The 17503-nt window shown below is 30.0% G+C and overlaps 3 protein-coding genes across 4 annotated transcripts in view; 1 reads left to right on the forward strand and 2 right to left on the reverse strand.

Annotated features, from left to right (window-relative positions):
* Positions 1-17503, forward strand: part of LOC143909925 (3',5'-cyclic-AMP phosphodiesterase-like) — a 218150-nt gene that overhangs the window by 167353 nt on the left and 33294 nt on the right. The window lies entirely within an intron of this gene.
* On the reverse strand, positions 10489-11953 carry LOC143910422 (uncharacterized). Its single transcript, XM_077428886.1, has 2 exons — positions 11750-11953; positions 10489-11313 (listed from the first exon to the last, which is right to left on the reverse strand). Exons 1-2 carry the CDS (start codon positions 11875-11877, stop codon positions 11037-11039), a joined length of 405 nt encoding a protein of 134 aa, XP_077285012.1. The 5' UTR covers positions 11878-11953; the 3' UTR covers positions 10489-11036.
* Positions 13776-14747, reverse strand: LOC143910427 (uncharacterized). Its single transcript, XM_077428895.1, has 2 exons — positions 14538-14747; positions 13776-14107 (listed from the first exon to the last, which is right to left on the reverse strand). The coding sequence occupies exons 1-2, from the start codon at positions 14663-14665 to the stop codon at positions 13831-13833; spliced, it is 405 nt and encodes a 134-aa protein (XP_077285021.1). The 5' UTR covers positions 14666-14747; the 3' UTR covers positions 13776-13830.

Raw genomic sequence — 17503 nt, forward strand, 5'->3', positions numbered from 1 at the left:
ATTATAAAACTAGAAATATGAATACATAATAATAAAACTAGAAATATGAATAAATTAATTATAGGTAGAGTTAATAAAGCAAAAACTGCAGGAGGTGTTTTCCAGAGAGGTGTTCAAATATATAATTTGCCCTTCCTGAGAGCATTAGAGGTGCTAGTAGCATTGGTGATTTCTTGAGAGGTGTTAATAGGATACCTCTGTGGAAAATGATGTAAGTTTAATAAGTTTCAAATGCAATGTTTGAAATTATATTATACCAGTTGTTTTACCCGGCTTCGCTCAGTATTTGTAATATAAACAAATCTCAACGTGCGTTGCTGTATATTATGAATAGACTAGTGTTGGACCCGTTGATTTCAACGGGTGGTTTCGAAAAGGAATTGAAACTCGAATAAAAATAAAGTTAAAGATATTGAATCGACTGGTTTCGGAAAGAAATTGATGCACGAATTACGAAGTGATTACGAATTACGAACTACGTTTTGTGCATCGCCGACCTCCTGACGCCTTTGCCCCCGATGCCTCCGTCGCTCCGGGGCCTTCGGCCCCAGCGCCGCCGACGCCTCCGGCGCCCCCGACGCCTTCGGCACCCCGGGGGCTTCGCCCCCAGCGCCGCCGACGCCTCCGGCGCCCCCAGCACCCCCGATGCCTTCGGCACCCCGGGGGCTTCGCCCCCAGCGCCGCCGACGCCTCCGGCGCCCCCAGCCCCCCCGATGCCTTCGGCACCCCGGGGGCTTCGCCCCCAGCGTCCCCGATGCCTTCGGCATCCCGTCGCCCCCAGCCCCCCCGATGCCTTCGGCACCCCGGGGGCTTCGCCCCCAGCGTCCCCGATGCCTTCGGCATCCCGTGGGCTTCGCCCCCAGCGCCGCCGACGCCTCCGGCGCCCCCAGCGCCCCGATGCCTTTGGCACCCCGGGGGCTTCGCCCCCAGCGCCGCCAGCGCCCCCGGCAATGAAAAAACTGAAAAAATGAAAAAAATGAAAAACTGAAAAAATGAAAAAAATGAAAAAACTGAAAAAATGAAAAAAATGAAAAAAATGAAAAAACTGAAAAAATGAAAAAAATGAAAAAACTGAAAAAATGAAAAAAATGAAAAAACTGAAAAAATGAAAAAAATGAAAAAAATGAAAAAACTGAAAAAATGAAAAAAATGAAAAAACTGAAAAAATGAAAAAAATGAAAAAAATGAAAAAACTGAAAAAATGAAAAAAATGAAAAAACTGAAAAAATGAAAAAAATGAAAAAAATGAAAAAACTGAAAAAATGAAAAAAATGAAAAAACTGAAAAAATGAAAAAAATGAAAAAACTGAAAAAATGAAAAAAATTAAAAAACTGAAAAATATGAAAAAAAAAAAAAATTTGTTCCCCATACTGGTTGATGGTTGATCGTCCGTCACATACAAATATACAAATATACAAATATACAAATATACAAATATACAAATATACAAATATACAAATATACAAATATACAAATATATTTAGCGACAGTCCGTTTTTATATATAGTATGTTGTATTTTCTGTGCATTGTTATGCCGGGCTCTTGTCTTGCAGTGTTGGATAGTATGAATAGACCTGTACTCGTTCTATTTCTATTTCAATTTCTCGATATGGCATGGGAACTGAATTGTATACGTTTTAAATAAAAATTTAAATATTTATTTGTATGTTTAGAAACAATCCTCCTTGTGCAAATATTCTAACGTCGAATCGATTCTCTATATGTATATATATATATATATATATATATATATATATATATATATATATATATATATATATATATATATATATATATTTATATATATATATATATATATATATATATATATATATACATATATATACATATATATATATATATATATATATATATATATATATATATATATATATATATATATATATATATATATACAGTTTTTTTTGTTGAAAATATTATCTTGAGACGCCACTGATTTTACTCAAAAGGAATTTCTAGTCATTTCCTTTCTCTCAAAGCAATATTTTCTAAAAATCTCATAGTCAATACAGCTTTTCATTGCGAGAGTACTAATACTATATATAAATATTGTTTTAAATTGTATATATAATTTTCAAAAAAAAAATATTATCCGCAAAATATTAATATGTATGTATAGTTTGAAAATCATCAACAAAATGCGCACGGGTCAACAGGGTAATAATTTATATACACAAAATAAAGCCAAAAAATAAGTTGGCCTATAATTTATTTTATTGACTGGTTTTGCGTACACAATTTTCAAGTATGACGCAAATTTATATGAAATTTATATGAAAATTTCGATATACCGTGTAAATTTTTCGTCAATTAATTTTTCTTCGCCTCTTTATTAATGCAGGTATTCATTTTTGAACAAAAAAAAAAAAATATATATATATATATATATATATATATATATATATATATATATATATATATATATATATATAATACATTCATATGTATGTATATTTTCAAATTTATAACTAACCAATATTGCAAGCACATTTGTAAGTGGAAAATTTTCAATTAGATACGACCGAATGCGTTAAGCGCTTACAAAATCCGTTAAATTCCGTTAGAACGAGGACACAATCTCTCTCGCTCTTCTTCTTATACATATGTATGTATATGTATGTACATATTTCGGACGATGCGGAGTAAATATTTTTTGAAAATTGAAACTCAAATGTAGCTTCGTATGTCCTCAGTTTTATCTTCGGTGTTTTTCCGAGCGTGAGGTACAATTTCATAACTCGATATATAAACCCGTGTGAAAACTACGTTGAATTTATATTTTAAAACTGTACGTATTCCTCAAATATTTCATTTTCATCGCTATACTTCCTTTTCTCAGAAAATTTATCTGTATCTATCTAGAAATTGAATTTGAAATACAAATATTAAGCAATCTAATGAATGAATTTATGTAATGAACTCGAACTTAATGTTAGTTCAAATTTAGTCTAGTCGTGTTTAATTCATTTAGTCTACAATATTTAGGCATGAATTAAACTTTTAATAAAAACGCTTTTTTAACCGTCGAATTTTGAAAATGCTAATTACAATATGTATCTAATGTATGTACATATACATACATTCATTGTAATTGAGACGAATTTGGTTATCATATTTTTTTGCAGCACAAAATGTAATGCGAATCGTTCAATGATAGTTTATCAAATTTTTAGTCGCCCTATCGAATAAATTGAAACACATTGCCAATATAATATATCCGCATACGGCATATTCATTTATCATTTGATATGTTCTATTTATGTGAGTACATTTTCGTATATTTTTTTTAAAGATTTCAAAATTAACGTATTTACAAAATTAATTAAAGTATTAGTGTCTGTTATGTTATTGATTTTTGATACTAAATAATTTAATTTTAATAATAAATATATATATATATATATGTATATATATATATATATATATATATATATATATATATATATATATATATATATATATATATATAATATATATGTATATATATGCATATATATGTATATATGTACATATAGGACCGGAAGCGTGCTTTATCCAGGAATCAGGGCGTTTTGGGTCTATTTACAAAGCTAGAGTGCAAAAAAAAGGTTCATCATAAAAATAAACAAAGCACAATTAACAATGAACGGCACGCTTCCGGTCCTACCTCTAATGATTAATATACAAAATATACTGTGAAAAATATTCTTTGTGCTTTTAATTACAAGTTGTCAAATTTCTTTATTAACGTACCATTTTCTACATACAATAAATTAAGTGGAAATAAAAATATCATAATTGTGTTTCGTTAAAATTAGCCCAACAAGCCATTAAGCACTCAAGACATTCAAACGCGATAGAATAATTGGTTTTTAGCCGCAACGTGATCACTTTAAATAGACGATAATAATAATAAAAACAAGAAACGGTGCAAAGTTCGGTTTTCACATGCGCGCATTACTTTACCTGTGTTAAACTACACGCTTTATATTATTTACAGGTCGTTTTATAATACGTCAATAGGCTATCCCATTCGTTGGTTCGATCGTATGACGTCATATTTTGACAGGTGTAACCGGAAATGTGTCTAGGCCATCTCCTTGACACGATAAACCGGAAGGACTCCGTGACGTCAAAGCTCAAGTCCCGATTTCGACATCAATCGGTTTTGAATAAATATATAATATTATTTCATTTGAATTTGACGAATTTTGGTTTTCAAAATTTTCCACGGAGTATTTTAAGCGATACGCAAAAAAACTCCACTTTGCATAAATATTGATGTTATTATTTTTAACGATGTTTTTCCAAAACTTGTTTGTTGTTGTGGTTTTTAAAGAATGGTATAAACGTTATTAATAAAAAAAATGCTAATAAAATTAGCGATCGTTTGTTATTTAATGTTTCAGGTATTGATAACCTGCTTTAAGTTTTTTAATCAGATATCGTATGTTCATATTTATATACATATGTAAATTTTTTGACTTGAGTACTGAAAAAATATACAAATGAAAACGTTATCTTACTGTTGATTTTTTTGTTTTTTTGTAATGCTTATGACATCAAATAAAGCAAAATAAATCATGAGAGAATTGTTTTCATTATTAAAGTATATTTTTAAAAGCACTTAGAGATTTCGCAAAGCTTCTTGAAATTCCTATTAATAATAACGAAAAGCAAAACGTTATTTTTGTGCACTCAAATTTAGAAGGTTTTTTCCTATAAATCCGAATTTACACAAACATGTAAAATATTCATTTATACATATGTAATATCGATTTATATACATATACATATATCTACATGTACCTAAATTTATATGTTCATATTAAAGTATTTAACAAACAAAAAATCATCCTTTGAGATAGTCGATTTCATTCCACAAAATCTTTTATGTTTTACTTACATTTACTATAAACGCTGTATTTTTGTAACTTTATATATTTTCCGCTACGAATTTCCACTGTCCTTTATAAGATAGTTCATTTTTATAATACCGTATTATCGCACGCTTAAAAGCTTTAGAGCTCACTGATTCAACGTCTGTTTTATAGGCGATAAAACTACCGAGCTAAATGACACCAAATGTGCATCATCCCATAGGTCTCATTTTCCACTAAATTTAATCGTTCTTTGATCCTCAATTTCAATTTTAATGAAACTCTCCAAATATACCTAAAACATGTATTTTACGTTTTTAAAATAGTTTAAATTTTCATAGAAAATACAATACGAAAACACACAACGTATTATTTGAATGAATTTTATTTTTAAATGAAGCTGATCATATTCTACATATGTAAGTTCATAATGGAAAAGTTTCATTCAAGGGTGAAATGTAATAATAGACAAATGATGAAATCCCTGCTGTTTAATGCTAAATTATATAAAAAAGCTTATCGTGAGTGAGCAATGTCACAATTATGTGTCAGGGTCAGCCCTTCGAAGCTCTTTTGTGCTAACTGGGTTGACGACCCCTGTTTTAACCCGATGCCTACGTGCCGATCGCTGCATACACATTTACAATTTATATTATTATACGCAACCGCGATACAAAAGAGAATCGTGCCAGTTTATCAATTATGCCTCGGATGATTGATGATCGTGCTCTTCTTCGTTTTTCATTGGTGAGTCTGTATGTACAATGTAAGTGATCTTTCACTCGAAATTTTGTTGCCATGAGACAGTTCAACACGTGTGTGAATGATTCAATCGACGTATGTACGTATGTGTTTTCAGATTTTCGTTGAGTAGAATTGGACTCGGGAACGATGTATAGAAGTGCCTACATCTGTACGTTTATTATAAGAAAGTGAAAATCCCTCCAACTGTGGGCTAAGCTTGTTTAATTACGTTACTAGTCATTTAATCATGTCTCATTCATCATTCACGACCTTGGCGATTGACGCTCGCTATGATGGATTTCAATGTTACTATGAGAGATACTTGTTTACACTATTTACAGTTAAAAATAACATCGTATTAAAAAACACTTTATTTTTATTTTTTGATGTACTTTTAGTTGAATGGACACTTGGCCGAACGGAAAAAAAGCCGACGGGCATTTGGCCGAACGGACACTTGTCTGAACGGACATTCAGCCGACGGACATTAAGCCGAATGAAATTTTTTATTGTTTAAATTTATCAAAAATATCAAATTTGAATGAGGTCGAGGTGATTTCTCAAAAATGTATCTGTTTTCAGTGAGATTTGAGTAATTTCGATACACAATCGGCCTAACGTCCGTTCTGCCAAATGCCCGTTCGGCCAAGCATCCGTCGGCCACGTGTCATTTGACCAAAAGTCCGCACACGCTTAAGTTTTATGGTTTAAAATGTTCCATTTTTCATCTCTCATTTATTGTGAAACACACTTGCAAGTACTTAATTTTGTTTCATTGGGTAACCAAGTAAAAAGATCATTTTTCAATAAATATTACGTCTTCTGTCAGACTGTTAAGACTTCTAAATAAAAAAATATATATTTAAAATACTTATGTATGTTTGTGAAAATTTCAAGTTAAAGTGGGCCAGATATTGATTCCAAGAATCCATGTTCACATTCATATAACAACTACAAGTTGTATAAAACCGTGTAAAAAATTATTATTATTGTATTTTCCCGTTGGTAACCAATTTGAATAAAAAAAATAATAGAAAATCCAACAAATTTCTCTACAAAAATGGTAGTAGTCAATGCCATGATGAATAAAACAAATTTTCAATATTTTTTAGACTATTAGATATCAGTTATTCAGCCTCGACGATCATAAATCAAGAGCGAGGTCTATTTTCAGGGCCTCACTATAAATGTATTAATTTATTTTTCATTCAGAATATACTTATTTCCAACTGAAATGTATTGACACGATAATGAACCTGGAATAGCTTAACCTATTTTTTGCCATTATTTTTTATTCCTCGCCTATAAATAAATTACGCCTGCATTTGAAAATGAGCACCTATCCATCGATTTTTTATTAATTAACAATACGTTACGTATTGTCGAGTCGAATCTTTTCCGCAACAACTTTACTTAAGATTTGGCATGATACAATACAAAATCGCCAGACCTTGCAATTTAAATGCACTTCTGTTGAGTGCTGCTATTGTTAATTTGTCTCCCCTTGGATTTGACGCTTAGAACGTTAACCCTATAACGACGTTTTTAATACATGTGGTAGGTATACAATTTTCACACCGTTTTACAATCGTACGAATGAACTATCACGTTTCGTTCAACGCATAATTGCATGATTTTGCATGCGATGACGTGACGCGATCGAGTCGAATCGATTTTCTGCAACGTTCCATATTGTTTAAATGCCTTGCGTAAAATGGAAATTTTTATTTTGCGGGATTTTTCGACGCACTGAAAAGCGTTCGTACTTGGATACGTATTGTGTATGCAAAAAGAGTGAGTGTTGACTGAATCATCGTATAGTTCTGGGTAAACAACGTAGTTTTCAGGGAAATTTACGTGCGTCAAAAAATCGGAAAAGCATTAGAAATTAGTATTGGAAAATTTTTAGTATATTTAGTATGTGAAATAGATTATAAATCAGTTTTTACTTTTTTTTATACGCTGTGCTGTATTTGGATTGCACAATACGCGTCATATGTTACGTTGAAAGTTTCCCAGAAATGGCTTCAAAAGATCCATTGAGTTTTTAAGCGTTTGGCAATGCATTTCATCATTTATTTTGTTTGGTTAAATTACATATCAGTACTTAAATTTAATTTGTTAATGTATATATTTTTTAATTTATATAGTTAGCTTATGAAAATTTAAATTTTCGGTCAATAAATCCGTGTAAATTTTTCAGCTTCAGAACAAAAATTTAATATTCCCCTTAAGCATTCATACATTGAATTTGTTATTTATAGTATGATTATATGCAGGCTGGATTAAAATTATATCACATATTGACATGTAAATTTGTGTAGCGCGCGTTTGAATTTTCGAACATTCGCGACAACGTTACGTGTGCGTCATTCGTTACGTAAATCTTATCAAACATTCTATAGAATCTCGTATTCGCCCTAACAATAGGCTAAAATTGTCTCACTAATTTAAGCAATTGATTTTGCAGCCCTCAATTTAATCCTACATACATTAGTAGCGTAGTGAAATGGTTGCTTGTCTTTCATTAGATTCGAATTCAATATTTCGATTTTCGAATATTATTATAGTGCTATTGGACAACATCATTGAAAGCCAATAGGAATAATTGGCTTTCAATGATGTTGGGAAATTCCCACGCAATTCGGCCATAAATTTGCGTGCACTTTCGGATGTAAATCGGAAATAATTGAACCGGCAAATTTGTATGGTATGTTTCGCAATTATCTCGTTCGATTCTGAAATATCTCTCGTTTCGTACTAACCGTTGGTTTAATTTGTTTGTAAATGTTATTTGTGAAATTTAAAATTGTTTTAATTGCAAAAAGTAATCTGACGACCGCTTCTAACTTGTTTTTGGAAATTTAATGATATTGAAACATTAGAATAAATTATGTGTTACGTCGTAATTGTATACATGTGACTGTTCTGTTTCTCAGATGTTTCATCGGTTTAATCATAAACCAGTTTTCCAACACGTCACTAATTGAAAAACCACAGAATTTTCCGTTTTAAATTTAAACACGCTGTCTGATGAACAAAAAATTGATTTAATCTCCCTGTATCTTGTTTTCATTAAACTAATGGTTACGAAAACAATGCTCTTGAAAATGCGTATATAAGAGTAATTATTCATATTTTGTATAAATTAGTTGCTTTATTATCTATTTATAAACCTAGTTGTCGATAATTTTAAAGTTAATTTATTTCTTGAACAATAAATCACATCTCCCACATTATGTCTAGCGGAAGTTAAAGAGTGCAATTCGTTATTATCTTGTTATTAAGATTTGAGGCACGGACTAGGTTAGGTTAGGTTAGAGGTTGATATTGTGATGTCACTATCCTATTATCTCATTGCAAATTTTTTTCAATATATCTCACATACATACATATGTACATATGCATATGCGGAAACGGAAACGTTTTTAATCTGAATGAAATTTGAAATATTATTAACCAGTGGCGTTCGGTGACTTCTAAAACAGAGGACTAAGTATGAACAAAATAATATTATATATAAAGAAATATATTTTTAGTTTTTGAATTTTAATAATCTGTATTGAAATGATGACATTAATTTTTCATTTTTGTGCTAACAGAAATCCTAAGAAGCTAAGTAACTTTTCTTATCATCTTGCTTGTCTTAAAACTTAATCTTCTGAATGATTTGTCGAACAATCGATAGATAATGCAACATTCCAAGGCCTCGATATTTGTTGCCGCGCGCATTTTTGTTCTGAGGGAATTGTTTTGCGAGCCTAGTCCCTTGCCATCAAAAAGTTCTGTGTACACATATATATATATATATATATATATATATATATATATATATATATATATATATATATATATATATATATATATATATATATATATATATATATATATACGTATGTATGTGTTATTTGACACAAAAAAATAGGTCAGAATGATGTATGATAGATACAAATCAGAATATTCTCAGTAAAAATTCCATAAATATTTGAAGAGACGAGTAAATTAAAATATAATTTGTCTTCGATGGAACGCCTATCTAATATATAATTTGGAAAGAGACTTTGTATGGAACCTTCATTCGTTGTGTCGTAAAACGGTGACGTCATCGAAAAAATAATTCGATTTTTTCGATTCAAAGTATTCGAAGTCCCCGAAGGCACAGGCGCCGAGGGCGAAGTCCTAGGGGGCGGAACCTCCGGTGGCACAGCCGCCAGGGGCGCAATTCTAGGGCGCGCAGACGCCGGGGGCGCAGCCGCCGGATTCTAGTATACATATAATTTTTTATAAGAGACTTACTATATGTTTGTTTGTTCGTGACAGTCAATTTAATAAAAAATGAGTATTCAAATAAATTTATATAAAATAAAGCTATTCAAATAAATTTAATAAAATGTTTACTATTAGATTAGTCATGTTTAAGCGGTTTATATTACAAATACCGAACGAAGCCGGGTAATACAGCTAGTACATAATAATTTGCCAGTACTGCGAAGGGAATTGAATGGAGACGGTGAGTCCGTGTAAGCAAACGACGCGGCAGACCATACCATAACAATCCAATACCACTGCCAATACCTCGGGTAGGGACGATTCCAGTTTCTGAACTTCGCTAGTCCGAGTGAAAAAATCAATATGGACAACGATTTGAATTCATTGTAATTGGATTAGTGATATTTTTAAATTTTAGTGGATTAGCCTAGTCCCTTAAGTCGAATAACGGCACGCGACAGATGATTTATAAAACTATTTTTTTATATATTGAATGTAGATTTTTTTAATACAATTTTTTTTTAAATTGCGTTCTTGAAAAAAAATATTGGAAAGTTATTCAAATGGAAATAAAATTTCAAGGTGATATTTTTCAATTATGTAATAAAATATTCAATGTGCACAGTTTAAATATACGTTTTTTTATATGAAAAATATTGAAATAATTTTATTTGGCTTTTAATGTTGAATATACATATCTAAATATCTTAAGCACAGACGGATATATGTATGTATGTAATGTCGTTTAATCTGCGCGCGGTTCGATTGACCCGTAGAAGAATTTTGGAATAAATTTGCATTTTTGTGCGGAAAGGTCAGTTGCGCTATTAGCCAAGTCAATTTCGTCATTAATGACGTTCGCGTTAACCTTATTTTGTATTTATATTGCATTAATTTCGAATATTAAAAAAAATCAACAACACCATAATGATACAAGGCGCGAGCGCAAAAGTAAAATTTAATTTTCTCTATGACGCATATGCAAATTCTTTCATATAAATTTTTCTATATACTTCATACATATATGTATATACTTTACAATTTTTTATTCAGATATACTCAATAACAACTGCAATTGATAATTTTGAAAGTGTTTATTCATTTTATACGTTATAATTTATTTTTGTTCGTATTGTAAGTTTTAAAACGTCTCATACTTCCTGGTAAAATTTGCGGGAACATCAAACTCTGTGCCATATATTTTTACGATGTAGTAGAAACCTTGTGATGGTCCTGGAATCAATTCCACCGTAACGAAACTATAACCTATACCTCCATCGTCGATTCTAGATCTGGCATCAGGATATCCTCCTATTTCTTCGGTAGTGATGTAAGTAATATTCACATAATCACTGATTACGCCAGTTTTTATTGATGTAATGTTCAATTCAGGAAGAGGTATCAAATCATTTCTTAATCTGAAATTTTATAAGATATAGTATATAATTTTTTTATAATATTATGTAAATAGAATTACAAAAATGAAGGTAAATGTTAGCAAATTAATGAAATTATTTTAAATTTTTATGTACATATGTACATATGTACAAATATAATAAGTTATTGGAAGTCCAATTATGTATAAAATTTATTCTACAGTAGCACTCATTTTATAATATAAATAAGATAAGATAACATTTTCTATAGCAATTCCTATTTTTTTCACAGCTACATATGTATGTATGTAGTAGCTTTAAAAATATGTATGTATTTTATTACATAAAGGATTTGCATTTAGCAAATAATAATGTCGATATATAGTTGGGTTTTAAATAATTTTGATTTTATTTTTCTGTATATTTACGCGTCATTCAAAAAAGTGATGAATTAATTTAATATCATTGAAAAACTCACATGAATAGCAGCTTGTCCTTTTCACCCAAGACCCCGACCTCCAAGTCGGATAAGCCAGCCTTTTCTAAAGGTAGAGAATCAACAAATAATAAAAGCGAAAATAATGCCAAAAGTTTGACGGACACCATCTTTATCTTGGCTTTTTTCTCTTACGAGATACGATTGACTCACTTGACCACTATACAATGAATTGCATCGAACAATTCAGCTGTTCTAATCAAATATATAATTCAAATAAATAATATATCAATGTTGATAAGGATTTGGAAAAATAGTCAATATATCCATATCTCAATTTATGGTTAACAATCGATTTCCATTTTTTACTCTATCTGTGTACGTAGTAACAATGGATGAAGTTATGTAATCATGTGAAAATACGATCTCGAGATTCGAACTCAGAATCACTGATCACGTTTTCATGGTCTAGAAAAATATGTGAAAAAATTTTTTTTAGATCATCGTTAGCCCTATCGATCTGAAACTTAAGTATTAAAATGATTATCGATACGAGGTAATTTTTTTTCAAATTTTTAAACTGATATTAAGTGTTACCTCTCCTCATAGGTATCCTCTTTATTTTTGGATTTGGGATTAAATTATCTCCTAAGCCGCTCAACGTTTCAGACTGAAACTTTTTTACATGTGGTAAAAATGATAAATTTTATACGTTAATTTTTTAATATTTCTACCTCAACCGGAAGTAGTACTTTTACACTAGAGAATCAAGGCTCGGGTGTATTGAACTAAAATACATATCTAAAATTTTAAACTTGATTCTAAGTTACATATAAAATTTGTACGGCAACTTTTGCAATAAATCTTAAGTTAAGACATGCAGATCTTCATTTAAATGCAAATGAGAATTTTCTTGGCAATCTAATATATTTGTTCAAAATTTTAATAGATGTACAAAAAATTGGATATTCTATATACTTCATACATATGACTTAAAAATCTATAAGAGAATAATTGGTTTACCTGACGCTCTTTATTTGCAAGAGGATTTGAATTCTATTTTTGAATGGGCTAATGTTAATAAACTTCCCTTCAATATCCTAAAGTGTCGGGTAATTTCTTACTCTCGTTCTCGTTCTCCTATTAAATATCCGTATAAATTTCATGATTCTCTTCTTCAGAGAGAATTATTTATATCTGATCTGGGAATAGTCTTCGAAAATAGTTGGAGTTTCAACATCCACATTGAGAATATCTGTGATAGGGCAACAAAAATCCTTGGATTCGTAATCCGTAATTCGTCCGAACTAGGGCTCACTGCCATTCGTCTCTAATATTGTACATTATTCGCAGTGTGCTCGAGTTTGGCTCCATTATATGGTCTCCCTATCAACTTCGTTACTCTCTAATGTTGGAACGAGTCCAAAGGAAATTCCTTCGATTTTTATATCTGAAGACATTTGGATTTTATCCATATCTGTTCCCTAGTGCCTTTGTCTTGGGATCTTTGGGTTTCAACTCCCTGGCAAAGAGAAGAGATTTATTTCTTGGGAAACATTTCGTAAACTTACTTAGAGGAGAGATTCACAATCCCGCTATCCTGGAGAAACTAAAATTCTGGGCCCCGGAAAATCATAGAGTTTTAAGAAAACATGATATATTTTTGCCAATTAGGGCTAAATCAAACGTGCTCATGAACTCCCCCCTCTCTAGAGCTGTTCGACTCCTTAATTTGCTGGCACATTACTTGGACCTCTTCGATGCCAGTTATGTTGAGTTGGTGGAACACATCCTAAATAGCACGATATAAATTTTTCAATCTTATTTCTTTGTTTTTATTTTGTGTACATATTTCTTACTTGATTTTTATTATTTTTTTATGATGTTTTTTTTATAATTTTTATTATTTGTATTATAATCACATTGACGCTTTGGGGCAACCTGTCAAGTCTCTGTGGTATTTATTTTTTTTAAACAAAATAAAATAAAATAAAATATATGTATGTATATACTTAAATTACGATTTTTTATTCAGATATACTCAATAACAACTGCGATTGATAATTTTGAAAGTGTTTATTCATTTTATACGTTATAATTTATTTTTTTTCGTATTGTAAGTTTTAAAACGTCTCATACTTCCTGGTAAAATTTGCGGGAACATCAAACTCTGTGCCGTATATGTTTACGATGTAGCTGAAACCTTGTGATGGTCCTGGAATCAATTCCACCGTAACGAAACTATAACCTATACCTCCATCGTCGATTCTAGATCTGGCATCAGGATATCCACCTATTTCTTCGGTAGTGATGTAAGTAATATTCACATAATCACTGATTACGCCAGTTTTTATTGATGTCGTATTCAATCCAGGAACAGGTACCAAATCGTTTTTTATTCTGAAATTTTATACGATATAGTATATAATTTTTTAGAATATTATGTAAATAGAAATACAAATGCAGGTAGTAAATTAATGAAATTATTTTAAATTTATATGGACATACATATATATGTCTGTACAAATATAACTAGTTATTGGAAGTCCAATTATGTATAAAATGTATTCTACAGTAGCACTCATTTTATAATATTAATAAGATTAGATAACATTTTCTATAGCAATTCCTATTTTTTTCACAGCTACATATGTATGTATGTAGTAGCTTTAAAAATATGTATGTATTTTATTACATAAAGGATTTGCATTTAGCAAATAATAATGTCGATATATAATTGGGTTTTAAATAATTTTGATTTTATTTTTCTGTATATTTACGCATCATTCAAAAAAGTGATTAATTAATTTAATATCATTGAAAAACTCACATGAATAGCAGCTTGTCATTTTCACCCAAGACTCCGACCTCCAAGTCGGATAAGCCGGCCTTTTCCAAAGGTAAAGAGTTAACAAATAATAAAAGCGAAAATAATGCCAAAAGTTTGACGGACACCATCTTTATCTTGGCTTTTTTCTCTTACGAGATACGATTGGCTCACTTGACCACTATACAATGAATTGCATCGAACAATACAGCTGTTATAATCAAATATATAATTCAAATACATAATATATCAATGTTGATAAGGATTTTGAAAAATAGTCTCCATATCTCAATTTATGGTTAACAATCAATTTCCATTTTTTACTCTATCTGTGTACGTAGTAACAATGGATGAAGTTATGTAATCATGCGAAAATACGAACTCGAGATTCGAACTCAGAATCACTGATCACGTTTTCATGGTCTAGAAAAATATGTGAAAAAATTTTGAAAAAAACAAAAAATTGGATATTGAAGTCCAATTACGTACAAAGTTTATCTCACAGTGGCACTTATTTTATAATCTAAATAAGATTAGATAACATTTTCCATCTAAATTCCTATTATTTTTATTTATATTAGCTTTAATAATATATCATAAAAAGATTTCAACTAAGCAAATAATATTGTATGTATAAAAATGCATACACATGCATAGTTGGAATTAAAATAATTTTATTTTTATTTTATTTTTCTGTAACTTAAACACATACTTCATAGACACAAACTCATAAAATTAGCAACTTGTCATTTTCACCCAATATTCCGACTTTCAAATCGTTTAAACCAGCCTTTTTTCAAAGGTAGAAAATTGACTAATAATACAAGCTTCTTCTGTATTGTTTTTTTTTTTATTTGATGCTCTTCAATCACTTGACCGCGACCAAATAATAAACGTATACTTTTGATATATATTTTTTATTTAAGCATAAATTTATTTACATTTGCATTCTACATATAATACTTATTTTTAGTCGTTTCATATTCTCTCATGGGATCTCCGGGCGTTTTTGTTAATTGCCCGTATATATAAATTGTATAATTAAATGTCTGTGATGGTCCTGGAATGAATTCTACTTCAAAAAAATTGTTACCTGGACCACCATCGGAAATTCTTGCCCTAGCATCAGAATTTCCTCCCGTTTCCTCGACTTTGATGTAGGTGTATAATTCACGGGAACTTCCAGCACCTAAGCTTCCATATAATATTAATTGTCCAGGAGTGTAGCTATGTTCAAACTCGTATCTGAAATATACACAAAAAAAATTCTATCAACTAAGAAATAGAACTATACAACTTTTGATAATATTTTTTAATTTTTTTCAATAAATTAAAAATTTTCACACTTTCTCTAAACTTACTCGTTAAAAAATATGTCATCTTCACCCAAGACTCCAACCTCAAAATCAGATAAACCTGCTTTTTCCAGAGGTAAAGAATACACGTACGTTAAAAACGAAAACAATGCCAGAAATTTAACGGAAGCCATTTTGAATTTTCACTTTTTCTTTAGAGCGATACGATTAGTCTATGTACTTGGTCAATAAAAAATGAATTGATTCGGTCAACTCAGCTATTTATGATATACGTATGTAGGTATTTTTTTTATCTTGGACAATTAATTACATACAACAAAAGATTATTTAATGGATAACCAAACATTATATGATTGATGACATACATAAGTATGTACATACATACATGCGTTGGTGCAATCTATGTAAGTTTTCTCATTATTTTATCAATTTATTTTTGTCATTAAATAAATTATAAATGTAATATTTTGATTTACCTTTAATTTTAAATTGTTTGTACAGTGTCCAAAAATGAAAATATCTCATCTTAAATTTTATAATTATTAGTATAATTTTACAGATAGCCATACAAAATCTATTAAAGCAATAAATCAATAATACGTTTTATCAATTTAAAAATATCGATAAGCATGCACGTGTTAAAGAAAAATAATGGGATTATATAAATTCTATAGGTTTTTTTATGTATGCACGTATTATATGATATGTACATTCGGATTCCAAATCAGAAAAATCAACCTTTTTACAAGCTTTTCAGATACATATATGTATACTTACCTGCTTTATATTGTGCAAATATTTTATCGACGCCATTTCAAATTTATATAGGTACATTATTAAAATTAAATAATATGTATTTTAATAAACATAGTTGCTTACTATATAAAAAAAACTAAAAATAAGCTTGTCATCTACATCAAATGTCCTTACTTTTTTCAATATTCTTATCCGGTATAAAGATTGCACACATAAAAAGAGCCAAAATTTTGAAGAATGACAATAAATTTTTAAATTAAAGTTTCTTCTTTTAAAGAAACTATTGCCTTGCTTGATCGCTGTGTAATTAATTATTTTGACCATACTAGTTTTGTATTATATTGTTTAATATATTATTGCTTTTAGTGCTAGAATATTTTAGACACCTAGTTACAGAAAATATGACAATAATCACTTAATATACATTTGTGTGGAAATATAATATGTTGGACTTAATTTTATATTATGTAGATATAAATATATTATTTTTACTTTTTCTATATTATTCATTGTTAAAATTTGTATAATTTTTATACCTTTCAAATGTAAAATTTTTATTTCAAACTATAAATAAATGATTTCAAAAGAGAAAATCTTATATTAAACGCACACGTAGTATTACGTTATAAGACACAAACAATACCTAAAGCAGCGTTCTCACCATCAGATATACAAATCAATATTTTTTCATAAGCTAAGATCTTGGATTTTTGATCGGTCTCACAAAATGAATTTAATTTTTAATCCTAAAACTACCAACATTTGAACTACCGCTTTTCTTTTGATCTTAATGAAAAATCGTAAGCACTTTACCTATTGTTGTGTATTATAAATTTTAAAGATTAACATGGACTTATATGTATCATATATGTATGTATGTATTTACATATGTATGTA

This window comes from Arctopsyche grandis, chromosome 1 (assembly GCF_051622035.1).
Source record: "Arctopsyche grandis isolate Sample6627 chromosome 1, ASM5162203v2, whole genome shotgun sequence".
NCBI lineage: Eukaryota > Metazoa > Arthropoda > Insecta > Trichoptera > Hydropsychidae > Arctopsyche > Arctopsyche grandis.